General features: G+C 44.0%; 1 protein-coding gene across 1 annotated transcript in view; it reads left to right on the top strand.

Moving 5' to 3' along the window:
• The first annotated feature begins 2,519 nt into the window (after positions 1-2,519).
• The window catches only part of SPOCD1 (SPOC domain containing 1), a 28,659-nt gene continuing 17,233 nt past the window's right edge, over positions 2,520-13,945 (top strand). The window contains exons 1-2 of the mRNA XM_060003367.1: positions 2,520-2,627; positions 3,321-3,680. Of these exons, the coding sequence (XP_059859350.1) occupies positions 2,520-2,627; positions 3,321-3,680 (468 nt within the window). The remainder of the gene's footprint in view (positions 2,628-3,320; positions 3,681-13,945) is intronic.

Genomic DNA, 13,945 nt, shown 5'->3' with positions numbered 1-13,945 from the left:
TTCATTCCCCCTTTCTTTGCCCAGTGGTGGGAGACATCCATTATCTGAATGGACCAGAATAACAGTCCACTTGGTCTTAGGGGTCCTGGTCCACGTCTCTGCTATCATGGCCAGGACATTCCATAGTGGGAGGTCATCTCATTCCCCAAATTTTTTTCTTTAGAGCAGTAATTGTGGTCATTGGTGACATCAATCTCAACTCTTACCTCATTTGTGACCCTGGCAGCCATATCGTGAGAGTTTTCAATATGGATCACGCTACAACTTCCTTTTTTTTTTTTAATTAAAATTTATTTTCTAGAAGAGTTTTAGATTTAAAGAAAAATATTGAAGATTAGTATAGAGAGTTTCCGTATACCCAGCACTCAGTTTCCCTCACTAACATTTGCTTTTTTAATTCAACATTATGTCTTTGAGATACATCCATGTTAATCTACATATATCTAAATGTATTCATTCTAACTGGGTGTAGTAATTCATTGACCTGGAAGCTTCTCAGCCTCACATGTCACAGGTTCAGTGCTGGGGAATTCCATCTCCCTCTCAGTGAGGTCTATCAAATCCCTGGTTCTGAAATGAAAGTATTTACATAGTCATAATGTTATAAATGTCATTTGGTTTTCAATGTTAAGAAATACATACAGGCAAAGTATGGCAAACTGAATTATGTTTACAAGAGAGAATGTACATGCTAACAACCTTAAAGCAAAAGTTAAGGTTGAGTTGATGGAGGAAGGCAGAAGTGGGGAGGGGAAATCAAGGGAAATTATTCATTTCACACGGGAGAGTCAAGAGATACAATCTAAAGAAGAACAGACATTTAAGACTATTATTTAAACGGATACAGTTGACCCTCCATATGTTCTGGTTCCAGATCTGGATTCAACCAACCTCAGATGGAAAATATTTTTTAAAAATTTTCAAGAAAGTCCCCAAAAGCAAAACTTGAATTTGCTGGGCACATGCAAAATATTTACACAGCATTTACATGAGGTATTATAAATAATCTAGAGATGACAAAGTATTTGGGAAGAGGCACATGCGTTATATACAAATGCTGTGCCATTTGATATAAGTGACTTGAGCATTCGGGAATTTTGGTGCGCCTGGGGGCTGGGGAACCGAATCCCCCATACAGAGAGAAGACTGTAACAGCAACCAATGGAATAAAAAAAAAAGATGAATATAAAAACAAAAACTGGGAGGAGAAAGGGGGAAAGGTTGATTAATGAAATCACACAGCAGGTTAGTCAATAGATACTGTTAACATTAATAAACCAAGTAATAGAGGCATGAGTATATTATTCATAGTTATATGAATTTTTTAAAAAGAGAGAGAAAGAAAGAGAAAGAAAGAAAGGAAGGAAGGAAGGAAGGTTGCTCCCAAGAGTTGGGGAGTGAGACGACATTTTTAGCTTTTTATTTCTAATCTCTCTGTTGGGCATTGCATCGGGTGTGCATTCTCATCTATATGAATTATATTTGAGATAACAATAATTAAAAATAAATAATTGAGCAAAAATCTAGATCTGATTCTGACACTCCTCTAGAGGTTCAGGCACTAGATCTGATTCAGACACTCCTCTAGAGGTTCAGGCACTAGATCTGATTCAGACACTCCTCTAGAGGTTCAGGTTCAGGTTTCAGTAACTCCCCATCGCCTTATGAACAAGTTTAAACTCTCAGGCAGGCAGGCAAGCAGGCAGGTAGGCATTCAAGGTCCTTTGTCACCAGGCACCTCCTCCGGGAAGCCCTCGGTGGGGGAGAGCGTCCTCTGCCGGATACGGACGCCAGCACGCCTGGGGTACCGCCCTTTGCGTACCAACAGACTCCGCCCCTATCCCTCCCTCAGGGCTGCCCGCCTCACGTGTTCTCAGGCCCTTTACAGTTGGGGGTGGAACCCCGAGAGGTGGAACCCAGAGACCCCAGGTGAGAGCGTGTAGGCCGGTGGGGGACTGCCGGGTCAGGCCTGGGAACCTGACTGGAGTGTCTGTCAGACCCGGCCCGATGTGAGGCGGGGTCGGTCAGGAATTATGGGAATTAACGTCATTACGTGTCTGCTTGGTTCAGAGTGGTTTAAGGGCTGGGCTTTCTGTTGGGGAGAGAATCCCGGCTCTTCCACTTCTTATCTGCGCGTGTCCTTGGGCGAGTCACTGAATTTCACTTTCCTCACCTGTGGCTGCCAGCATGAAATGAAATAATGCACAGAAGTAACTAATTAGTAAATGATAACTGCTGTTATTATGGCCCATTTAAGCAAAAGTGTGAACTCCCAGAGAGGGGAAGACCTTAAAGGTGGCCGTAGCTCAACCCTGCTTGGAGACAGGCCTCCCCTCCCTCACCTGGGGTGCTTACATCAGTGGTACCTGGAGGTGCCACCTGTAAGGGAGGCAGCCTCCCAGGTTCCCACTGGCCTGGTGTCCTGAGTGGGCTGGCGGGTCAGACCCTCCGAGATGAAGTCCCTTTCTGTCTCCTCACAGGGCCTGCCTTCTTCTTTGGGCCCCTGTCGGTGGGCAGACATGTCTCAGGAGGCAGCTGCAGAGGGTTCCAGCACAGAGGACCCCGTTCTCAGTCTCCACAACAGCTGTGGGCTTTTCCAGGAGGATATGGAAGAAACCAGCTCCATGGTAGGCCTGGCACCAGACCTGCCAGGAGGGAGCTCTGGGGCCCCAGTTTGGGTGGGCAGCAGGAAGAGGGTCCTCAGGGAAGAGGCTCAGCAAGGTGCCAGCTCCCAGGTAGTGGGTGCTCCTGGGACTAGCCTGGAGGCCAAGGGCCACCTGGTGGTCCTGGGGCTGCAAGCTATGGGAGAGAGCCAGGATTCGGTGCCCGGCCCCAGGCTCCACATCCAACTGCCCACAGTGCCTGCCCACAGGAGGGCTCAGGCCTCCAAGAGGCTCCAGGTTACAATGCACAACATCTTAGCTGGAAGCTGGCCCAGGAGTCTTTGTAGTGTGTCCGTGGGAACAAGACAGAAAAGCAGGAGGTCTGAGGCCCCCTCAGAGGATGAGGGAGCTGATGACTTCTTGTGGCTTGGTCAGAGCCCTGGTGGGGACAAGCCCCAGTCTGTGGGAGACTCCCCCCAAGGTGCTGACGTGGAGTCCTTGGGAGGCCCTTGCAGTCCTCTCTCTTGCAAGGACACTGGGTGTGGGCCTGGAGATTCAGGTGGAAGTTGGATGAGCTGTGCCTCAGGGATTGAGAAGTTTGAATATTTGCCCACTGCAGAGGGCGGGACCCAGCCAGGCAGCCCCTGTGACCCTGTCAGGTCCCCACTGCCCAGTGGAGGCGAGTCCCTTCATCCAGCTGCCCGGGATCCTCCACAGAGCCCTGTACTGTGCCTGGGAGTGTCCGGAAAGGCTTCCACAGAGCAGCAAGAAGCCAGACACATCGCGGGGCCTGGCGGTGGTGATGGTCCTGCCACCTCACACAACCAGGAGGAGTTGGAGGTCAAGGCTCAGCCAGTGTCTGGGGGGATGCCAGGACAGGGACTCGCTGCTGCCCTGCAGCCTGTAGCCAGCAAGGCTAGCTCAGGCCCATGCATGGGGCAGAGAAGATCCAAGTGTGCTAAACAGTTGAGAAGGAGCCCGGTGCCCCATGCCCAGGACCAGGGCACTGAGAGATGCCCAGACGACTCCAGCCAGGACCAGGCAGAGGAATCCAGCCCAGGAGACTGCCCCAAACTGGTAGGTTGAGTCTGAAAGGTTGAGATAGGAAGGGCATCATTATCTTTTGGAGTCAGTGAGTCCTGGATTGAAATCTTATCTCTGCCCACTTCCTTGTTGAGTGACCCTGGAATTGTTTTTAACCTGTTTCCTCATCTGTAGAAAGGGAATACTAATTCCAATTTAATGGGTTTTTTTTCATAGTATTTGCATATAACCTACACACATCCACATCCTATACTTTATTTTATTTTTTAAAATTTATTTATATTATTATTTTTCTTTTGCTGTACATGGGCCTCTCACTGTTGTGGCCTCTCCCATTGTGGAGCACATGCTCCGGACGCGCAGGCTCAGCGGCCATGGCTCACGGGCCCAGCCTCTCCGCAGCATGTGGGATCTTCCCGGACCGGGGCATGAACCCGTGTCCCCTGCATCGGCAGGTGGACTCTCAACCACTGCGCCACTAGGGAAGCCCTAAATTTGTTTTATTATTATTATTATTTTTTGGCTGTATTGGGTCTTTGTTGCTCCGCGCGGGCTTTCTCTACCTGTGGTGTGGGGGCTACTCTTCGTTGAGGTGAGCGAGCTTCTCATTGCGGTGGCTTCTCTTGTTGCAGAGCACAGGCTCTAGACGCGTGGGCTTCATTAGTTGCAGCACGGGGGCTCAGTAGCTGTGGCTCACGGGCTCTAGAGCGCAGGCTCAGCAGTTGTGGCGCACGGGCTTAGTTGCTCCGTGGCATGTGGGATCTTCCCAGACTAGGGCTGGAACCCATGTCCCCTGCATTGGCAGGCGGATTCTTAACCACTGTGCCACCAGGGAAGCCCCAATGGGGTTGTTCTGAGCAGCAGTCCCTAACCTTTCTGGCACCAGGGACCAGTTACATGGAAGACAATTTTTCCACGGACCGGGGTCAGGGGATGTTTTCGGGATAATTCAAGTGCATTACATTTATTGTGCACTTCATTTCTATTATTATTACATTGTAATATATAATGAAATAATTATACAACTCACCATAATGCAGAATCAGTGGGAGCCCTTAGCTTATTTTCACTTCCCACCAACTGATAGGGTTTTGATATGAGTCTGCAAGAAATTGATTTGTTATGGTCTCTGTGCAGTCAAACCTCTCTGCTAATGATAATCTGTGTTTGTAGCCGCTCCCCAGTGCTAGCATCACCGCCTCAGCTCCACCTCAGATAATCAGGCATTAGATTCTCATAAGGGGTGCGCAGCCTAGATCCCTCGCATGCGCAGTTCACAGTAGGGCTCATGCTCCTATGAGAATCTAATGCCACCGCTGATCTGACAGAAGGCGGAGCTCAGGCGGTAATGCGAGCAATGGGGAGCGGCTGTAAATACAGATGAAGCTTCGCTCACTCAGCCGCAGTTCACCTTCTGCTGTTCAGCCTGGTTCCTAACAGGCCACAGACCAATACCTGTCTGTGGCCGGGGGATGAGGACCCCTGGTTTTGAGGGTTAAATGAGATGATGGTGTAAACTAACGTGCCTAGCATAAGGCACAAGGTAAATCCATTTATGTCAAATTTGCTTTTCCTTGAGTGTTATAATAGCCTTATGAGACAGGCATTAGCCCTGTATTTCCAGATGGGGAAACTGAGGCTCAGAGAAGTTATCAAACTTCTCTAAGCTCACACAGCAAGGGAGGCAGTGCCTGGCTGTGTTCCCTGTATTCACTGCTTCCCTTTCCTTTGTTCTTTTACTGATAGTAATATTGGTCATTTTATAAATAATCATCGCTAACATGTTTGTACACCAAAGGCAGAAGATGGCATTACCTGTGTTTGATGTATATTTCTCACATAGTTGAATTTTTATTTAAGTATTTGATTTACAATATCATGTTAGTTTCAAGTGTACAGCATAGCAATTCAGTGATATATATATATATATATATACACATATATATACACATATATATGTATATATATTGTTTTTCAGATTCTTTCCCCTTATAGGTTACTACAAAATATTGAGTATAGTTGGTTCCCTGTGCTATACAGTAGGTCCTTGTTGGTTATCTATTTTATATATAGTAGTCACATAGTTAAATTTTTATCACATTGATTGAATATGTATTCTGTGCTAAGTGCTTTTGGTTTAGTCTTCACCTGAAGCCCAGAGAGGTAAGGTTATAGGCCCAAGGTCCCACAGCTGGTAAATGACAGAGCCAGGATGCAGACCCAGGCAGTCTGTCTGGAGAGCTTGCTGGGCTGCTTGCTTGTGCACATTCCCCGCTAGCATCACAGCAGTAATAGCAGCTGGCCTGCCTACCACGAGCTGGGTATATTCCCGAGCTCTTTATCTTCCATCTTCCTAACAACCATACGAGGTAGATGCTAATGATGTATACCCGTTTTAATGTTGTGGGCACTGAGGCTCAGACAGGTAAAGTGACTATGTCAAGACCAAACAACAAATTAGTAGAACTGGGATAGGAACCAATGAGCTGCCTGTGTGATTTACCACTATTTGGTACTATAATTACATTAGAAGTGCTATTACATTGTCTTTGCAAACATCACTCAAAAACATTAATTTTTAATAAAAAAAACTAATATGTGTTTATTGTAGAATATAAGGAAGAAATAAAAATCCCCATAATGCCAACATTCACAGCTATCTCCTGTTAACATTTTTTTTGTAATTGCAACACGTTTTATTAATAATGTCAAAATTCTATTAGAACCTAGTCTATGTTAAGTTATAAGATACAGTTAATATTCTTTTTTTTTAACATCTTTATTGGAGTATAATTGCTTTACAGTGGTGTGTTAGTTTCTGCTTTATAAGAAAGTGAATCAGCTATACATATACATACATCCCCATATCCCCTCCCTCTTGTGTCTCCCTCCCACCTTCCCTATCCCACCCCTCTAGGTGGTCACAAAGCACCGAGCTGATCTCCCTGTGCTATGCGGCTGCTTCCCACTAGCTATCTATTTTACGCTTGGTAGTGTATATATGTCCATGCCACTCTCTCACTTTGTCCCAACTTATCCTTCCCCCTCCCTGTGTTCTCAAGTCCATTCTCTATGTCTGTGTCTTTATTCCTGTCCTGCCCCTAGGTTCTTCAGAACGTTTTTTTTAGATTCCATATATATGTTAGCATATGGTATTTGTTTTTCTCTTTCTGACTTACTTCATGCTGTATGACAGCCTCGAGGTCCATCCACCTCACTAAAAATAACTCAATTTCGTTTCTTTTTTTTTTTTTTTTTTTTTTTTTGCGGTACGCGGGCCTCTCACCATTGTGGCCTCTCCCGCCATGGAACACAGGCTCCGGACGCGCAGGCTCAGCGGCCACGGCCCACGGGCCCAGCCGCCCCGCAGCATGCGGGATCCTCCCGGACCAGGGCACAAACCTGTATCCCCTGCATCGGCAGGCGGACTCTCAACCACTGCGCCACCAGGGAAGCCCTCGTTTCTTTTTATGGCTGCGTAATATTCCACTGTATATATGTGTCACATCTTCTTTATCCATTCATCTGTTAATGGACACTTAGGTTGCTTCAATGTCGTGGCTATTGTAAATAGAGCTGCAGTGAACATTGTGGTACATGACTCTTTTTGAATTATGGTTTTCTCAGGGTATATGCCCAGTAGTGGGATTGCTGGGTCGTATGGTAGTTCTATTTTTAGTTTTTTAAGGAACCTCCATACTGTTTTCCATAGTGGCTGTATCAATTTACATTCCCACCAACAGTGCAAGAGGGTTCCCTTTTCTCCACACCCTCCCCAGCATTTACTGTTTGTAGATTTTTTGATGATGGCCATTCTGACTGGTGTGAGATGATATATCTCATTGTAGTTTTGATTTGCATTTCTCTAATGATTAATGATGTTGAGCATCTTTTCATGTGTTTATTGGCAATCTTTATTTCTTCTTTGGAGAAATGTCTATTTAGGTCTTCTGCCCATTTTTGGACTGGGCTGTTTGTTTTTTTGATATTGAGCTGCATGAGCTGCTTGTAAATTTTGAGATTAATCCTTTGTCAGTTGCTTCATTTGCAAATATTTTCTCCCATTCTGAGGGTTGTCTTTTCGTCTTGTTTATGTTTTCCTTTGCTGTGCAGAAGCTTTTAAGTTTCATTAGGTCCCATTTGTTTATTTTTGTTTTTATCTCTATTTCTCTAGGAGTTGGGTCAAAAAGGCTCTTGCTGTGATTTATGTCATAGAGTGTTCTGCCTGTGTTTTCCTCTAAGAGTTTTGTAGTGTCTGGCCTTACATTGAGGTCTTTAATCCATTTTGAGTTTATTTTTGTGTATGGTGTTAGGGAGTGTTCTAATTTCATTCTTTTACATGTAGCTGTCCAGTTTTCCCAGCACCACTTATTGAAGAGGCTGTCTTTTCTCCATTGTATATTCTTGACTCCTTTATCAAAAATAAGGTGACCTGGGACTTCCCTGGTGGTCCAGTGGCTAAGCCTCTGTGCTCACAATGCCGGGGGCCCGGGTTCGATCCCTGGTCAGGGGACTAGGTCCCACGTGCTGCAACTGAGAGTTTGCATGCCACAACTAAAAATCCCACGTGCCGCAACAAAGATCTTACACACGGAAACAAAGATTCCGAGTGCTGCAACTAAGACCCAGCACAGCCAGATAAATAAATAAATATTAAAAAAAAAAAATAAGGTGACCATATGTGTGTGGGTTTATCTCTGGGCTTTCTATCCTGTTCCATCCTGTTGACATTTTGATATATGTCCTTTCTTCCATTTTTTTCCTATGCATATAAGTCTTTTCTTTGCCTAGAAAGGGGATCATGCATGTCACGATTTATTTTTTTAAATTAATTAATTTATTTGTTTTTATTTTTGGCTGTGTTGGGTCTTCGTTGCTGTGCGTGGGTTTTCTCTAGTTGTGGTGAGCAGGGGCTACTCTTCATTGTGGTGCACAGGCTTCTCATTTTCGTGGCTTCTCTTGTTGCGGAGCACGGGCTCTATATGTGCGGGCTTCAGTAGTTGTGGCACGTGGGATCAGTAGTTGTGGTGCACAGGCTTAGTTGCTCCACAGCATGTGGGATCTTCTCGGGCCAGGGCTTGAAGCCATGTCCCTTGCATTGGCAGGCAGATTCTTAACTACTGTGCCACCAGGGAAGCCCCATGTCACAATTTATAACTTGATTTTTTAGGTATTAAAAAAATTGTTTTACAATGAATTTGTTAACACAGAGTGAGGAAATCCTGTTTAATACCTCCCGGCCCAATTGCCCTTTGTCTGCTGTTAATGGTTAGCATCCTTCCAGTCTCCTTTTTATAACTTCTATACATATATGAACATCTGTATATTGAAGGCACCTTTTTATATATAAGTAGGTTCACGCCATGCCTCATTGTTCTGGGACTTACACTTTAATTTTCAAGTGCTTTAGTATTCGAAGGTGTTTCCCAGTTGGTACATACAATTTTGCAAATCTGTGCTTTCCCTGAACCCTGCATCATAGCGGTCTACAGGCACTGCCAGGACCAGAGGATGGGCTGGGTCTTCCTCTTCTCATTTCCGACCGCTGTCATGTAAGTTAAGAGCACAAAGCTCAGAGGCTGACAGACAGGCATTCAGTCCTGGCTTTGCCACTCTCTGAATGTGACCTAGGCAAGCGGCCTCACCTTTCTGAGTATAATTTCCTCATCTGCAAAATGGGGGTATTAGAAGTACTTACCTCATAGGGCGGTGTGAGGAGCAAACGAGATGACACATGTGTGTGTTCAGTATTTAGCACAGTGCCTGGTACAAGAAGAAACTAAAAAATGTTACCTGTTATTGATGTATACAATTTTGTCCTGCTTTAAGGACTGCCGGGGTGAACACTCCTGTGCATCTGGCTTCTCCCCATTTCAGATTATTTATTTGGGCCAGATGCCCGGAATTGGAATTCCTGGGTCTGCAGTGTTTTGAGGGGGTATTTGAGCTTGGTGGCGGAGCCAGGTTCCTGCCCACCTTGACTGGAAGCAGCCCACAGCTGCTCTCTCCTCCAGGCCCCATCGTTGACTCTGCGGCACAGCCCCATCATTCCACAGCTTCCCAAACAACCTGTTAGCACGGCAACTGGTGCCAGCTGAAGGAGAAGAATTGAGGCTGGGCTGTGACAGAGACGGGCAGGTGGTTGAGGACAGGGCTGAGTGGGGCGTGGGCAAGCATGGGCATAGTGCCCAGCTGATCTGCATCCCCTTTGAGGGCCCTGGCACCTTCTCCTGGAGGCAGCTTGGCTCATGTCAGGGGCAGATAGACAGGTTCAGGGTCAGGCTTTGCTTCTTACAACGGAGTGACTTTAGACGAGAGATGTCTCTTCTCTGAATCTTGTTGCCTCCTCTATGAAATGTGGGAATCAGCTGGGCCCCAGAACTGCTGGGAATCTGGTATGAGAGGCTGGCTGTGTTGTATTCTTTTGGTGTGAGATAGAGACTCTTAGAGGGGGGGTGGGGAAGTTGGTTGAAGCGCCATTTTCTTCGCTATTTGATCCCCACGGGGGTCAGTTAGGTCTGGAGCCACTCAGCGGATGGGATAGCAGGGACGTGGGGAGGGCAGCTCTGGCAGTGTCCCCTGTTCTGCCTGTCACAGCTCGGGAGGCACACAGCTCCTCCGGCCCCACCTCGGCTCCCACAGTCAGGTACCCCGTCTGCAGCTACGAAGCATCAGGAGTTGTGAGAGGGAGGAGCATGTCTCCAGCAGATGGACAGCCTAAGAATAGCTCTTTAAGTGCTTACTGTATACCAGGAGCTTCACATAGGTCATCATCTCATGTTTAATCCTCACAATAGCATGAAAAGTCAGTGTTAATACCCTTGTTTTGCTGATTAAGAAAACTGGGATTCCGAGAAGCTAAGTGACTCACTCAAGGTCGTGCAGTAAGTAAGCAGTGGAGTCAGGATTTGAATCCAGGCCTGTTCAGTTCCACTCTGTGCACTGAGCCAGGATGCTAAAGGCCTGGCTAAGGGATTTAGATTTTTATGGGGCTTTATTTGTTCAGCAAACAGGGAGTGCTCCTCCAGGATCTCAAAGTCCAGTGTGGGGAGACAAACAAGTAACCAGAGTTGAGATTCAGATTGACACCTAGCAGATTCTGGATACCCAGAGAGCAATTGAGTCTTCCCTAGGGAGGGGTGTGTGGGAGGGCTTGGAGGTAGGGTAGGGCACAGGAGGGGGCTGTGGGAGCTGGATCTGGGCAAAGGAAGTGGGTGTGCAGCAGGCAGAGAAGGTAGGAAGGGCATACTAGGAAGAGCGCAGAGCACATGCAAAAGTACAGAGACAGGGAGCAGCTTGGAGCATTGCAGGAGCAGAGCAGTAGGTGGGGTGGGGTCAAGAGGGGAGAAGGAAGGTGGGAAAGATCATTGAGGACAACATTGCTTAAAGGGAAATGGAGAGACTGAAGTCTGGTCAGTTACCGGGAGGGACTCTCTCAGGGGCAGGAGCCAAGGAAACTTAACAACATCAGAGTTTATAGAGAGAGCTTGCTGAGTCCCAGGCGCTGTTCTAAGAGCCTTGAATAATGATAATAATCCTTGCATTAACACTATGAGGTTGATACTTGTATTATCCCCATTTTACTGATGAGAAAACTGAGGCACAGAGAGGTTAAGTAACTTTCCCAAGTTCACACATATCCTAAGTATTGGCAGTAAGGATTCTATTGCACGAATATACCACAATTTATTTATTCCTTGACTCCACGTGGACATTTGGGTTGTTTGCAGTTTTTTGCTATTACATATGGTGCTGCTATGATGAACAGTTTTGTATGTTTCTTGGTACATGTGGGCAAGAGTGGCTCCATGGAATATTCCTGGGAGTGGAATTGCTGGGTTATAGGGTATACACATATTCAACTTAAACAGTGCCAGATGTTTTCTAAAATGGCTGAAAATAGTTTGTACTCCCGCCAGCAGTGCAAAATTCCAGTAGCTCCACATCTTTACAAACACTTGATATTATCAGACTTCAATTTTTGCCAAAATAGGGATACGCTATGGTGTCTCAATGTTGTTTTAATTTTCATTTCCCTATTACTAAGAAGAATCTTTGCATGCATTCTGGTCATTTCTGGTTAAGTCTTGCCAAAAAAAATTTTTGGTTTTAACTTTTCCTTACTGATCTGTAGGAGTTCGTTATGTATTCTAGATACTCTTCCGTTGTCAGCTATATGTTTTGCAAATATATTCTCCCAAAGTGTGGTTCATATTTTGCTTTCCTTATGGTGTCTGTTGATGGGTAGAAATTCTTAATTATTAAAAATTGTTTTATTGCGGTAAAATATACATCACATAAAATATACCTTTTAAACCATGTTTAAGTGTACAGTTCAGTGACATTAAGTACATTCACGTTGTTGTGCAGTCATCACCACCATCCGTCTCCAGAACTTTTTCATCTTCCCAAATTGAAATTCTGTACCCATTAAGCAATAACTCCCCATTCTCCCCTTCCCCCAGCCTTTGATAACCACTATTCTACTTTCTGTTTCTATGAATTTGACTATTCTTGGTACCTCATATAATTGAAATTGTACAATATTTGTCCTTTTGTGACTGACTTATTAGCATAATGTCTCCAAGGTTCATGTTGTAGCATGCGTCAGAATTTCATTCCTTTTTAAGGCTGAATAATATTCCATTGTATGCCTTTACCACATATTGTTTATCCATTCATCTGTTACTGGACATTTAGGTTATTTCCAACCTTTTAGCCATTGTAAATAATGCTGCTGTGAACATTGGTATACAAATATCCAAGTCCCTGCTTTCAGTTCTTTTGTGTCTATACCCAGAAGTGGAAGTTGAATTGAATTGGAATTAAAAAGAGGTAGAATTGCTGGAGAAATTCTTAAGTTTAATGTATCCTAATTTATATGTATCCTAATAGGTATAATCTTTTTAAGGAATCTCTTTCCTATCTCAAGGTCATGAAGATGTTCTTCTATGTAGTGTTGTGTTTCCTTTCACACTTAGGTCTATAATTTGCCTGGAATTGATTTTGTGAGTGATATGGGGTATATCACTTTTTTATATGGATACCCAATTGTTTCAACACCATTTACTGAAAATTCTGTCCTTCTCCAGTTATATGCAATGCCAGCCCTGTCATAAATCAAGTCTCCATATATGTGGGATTGGTTTTGTTCTCCCTATGCTCATCTTGTTTAAAATTTCTTTCCTTATGCATATATTTTATATTAATTATAATTAATAATAAATTAATTATAATATATAATTATAATTAATTATAATAATTATTAATACTTCTTGATATCTAGCAAGAAAAGTCTCCCAATTTTGTTATTTTCAGGAGCATCTTTACTCTTACTTTTTTTCCTCCTTCACATAAATATTACAATCAGCTTGTCAATTTCCACACTTGAAAAAAACCTGTTGAGATCTTAATGGGAAATATACTGTACCTGTAAATCATTTTAAGCAGAACTAACATTTTTACAATATTGAGTCTTCCAATCCATGAACATAGTATATTCCTCCATTTATTTTGATCATCTTTATTGTTTTTCAATAAAGTTTTATACGTTCTTGCATATAAAAGTCTTGCATATCTTTTTCAGATTTATTCCTAAATACGGTATCTATATATAATATTTTGTTATGGAAAATTTCAAATATATGTAAAAGTAGATTGAATTTTAAGCAGGAGTTGGCAAGTTATCACCCACGCTTTGGTCACCTCAGCTGGTTTAGTAAATAAAGTTTTATCAGAGCACAGGCACAACTATTTGTTAACAAATTGTCCATGGCTGATTTCCTACCTCAGTGGCAGAGTTGAGTGATTGCAATGGAGACTGTATAGCCAGCAAGCCTAAAATATTTTCTCTCTGGCTCTTCACAGAAAAAAATTACCGGTGCCTGGAATGAAATCTCTTGTACTCATCACCCAACTCTAGCAACCACGCATTATTTTCTCTAAAGGTTGACCATAATTCCTTAATATCAAATATTTGTTTAATATCCAAATTTCCAATAGTTTCATAAAGATGATAATTTATTTTTATACTTTGTCTTTTTAAAGTCGGGATCTAAGTAAAATCTACACATTGCAGTTGGTTGATATGCCTTGTAAGCCTCTTTTAACGTATAGGTCTGTTTCCAATCTTGTTTTTCTTGCAGTCATTTTTGAAGAAACTAGGTTGTTTTTCCTGTAGCTTATTGCATCGCTGTGGTTATAGTGCAGCCTGTTCCTCTGTCTTCTGTATTTTCTGTGAACTGGTGGTTAAACCTGGAGCTTTGATTAGATTTGGATTCAAAGTTTTGGGGCCAACT

Source organism: Delphinus delphis, chromosome 1 (genome assembly GCF_949987515.2).
Source record: "Delphinus delphis chromosome 1, mDelDel1.2, whole genome shotgun sequence".
In the NCBI taxonomy this organism is placed as follows: domain Eukaryota; kingdom Metazoa; phylum Chordata; class Mammalia; order Artiodactyla; family Delphinidae; genus Delphinus; species Delphinus delphis.
The sequence above is the reverse complement of the archived record's forward strand: the minus strand, read 5'-3'. Positions and strand labels throughout refer to the sequence as shown.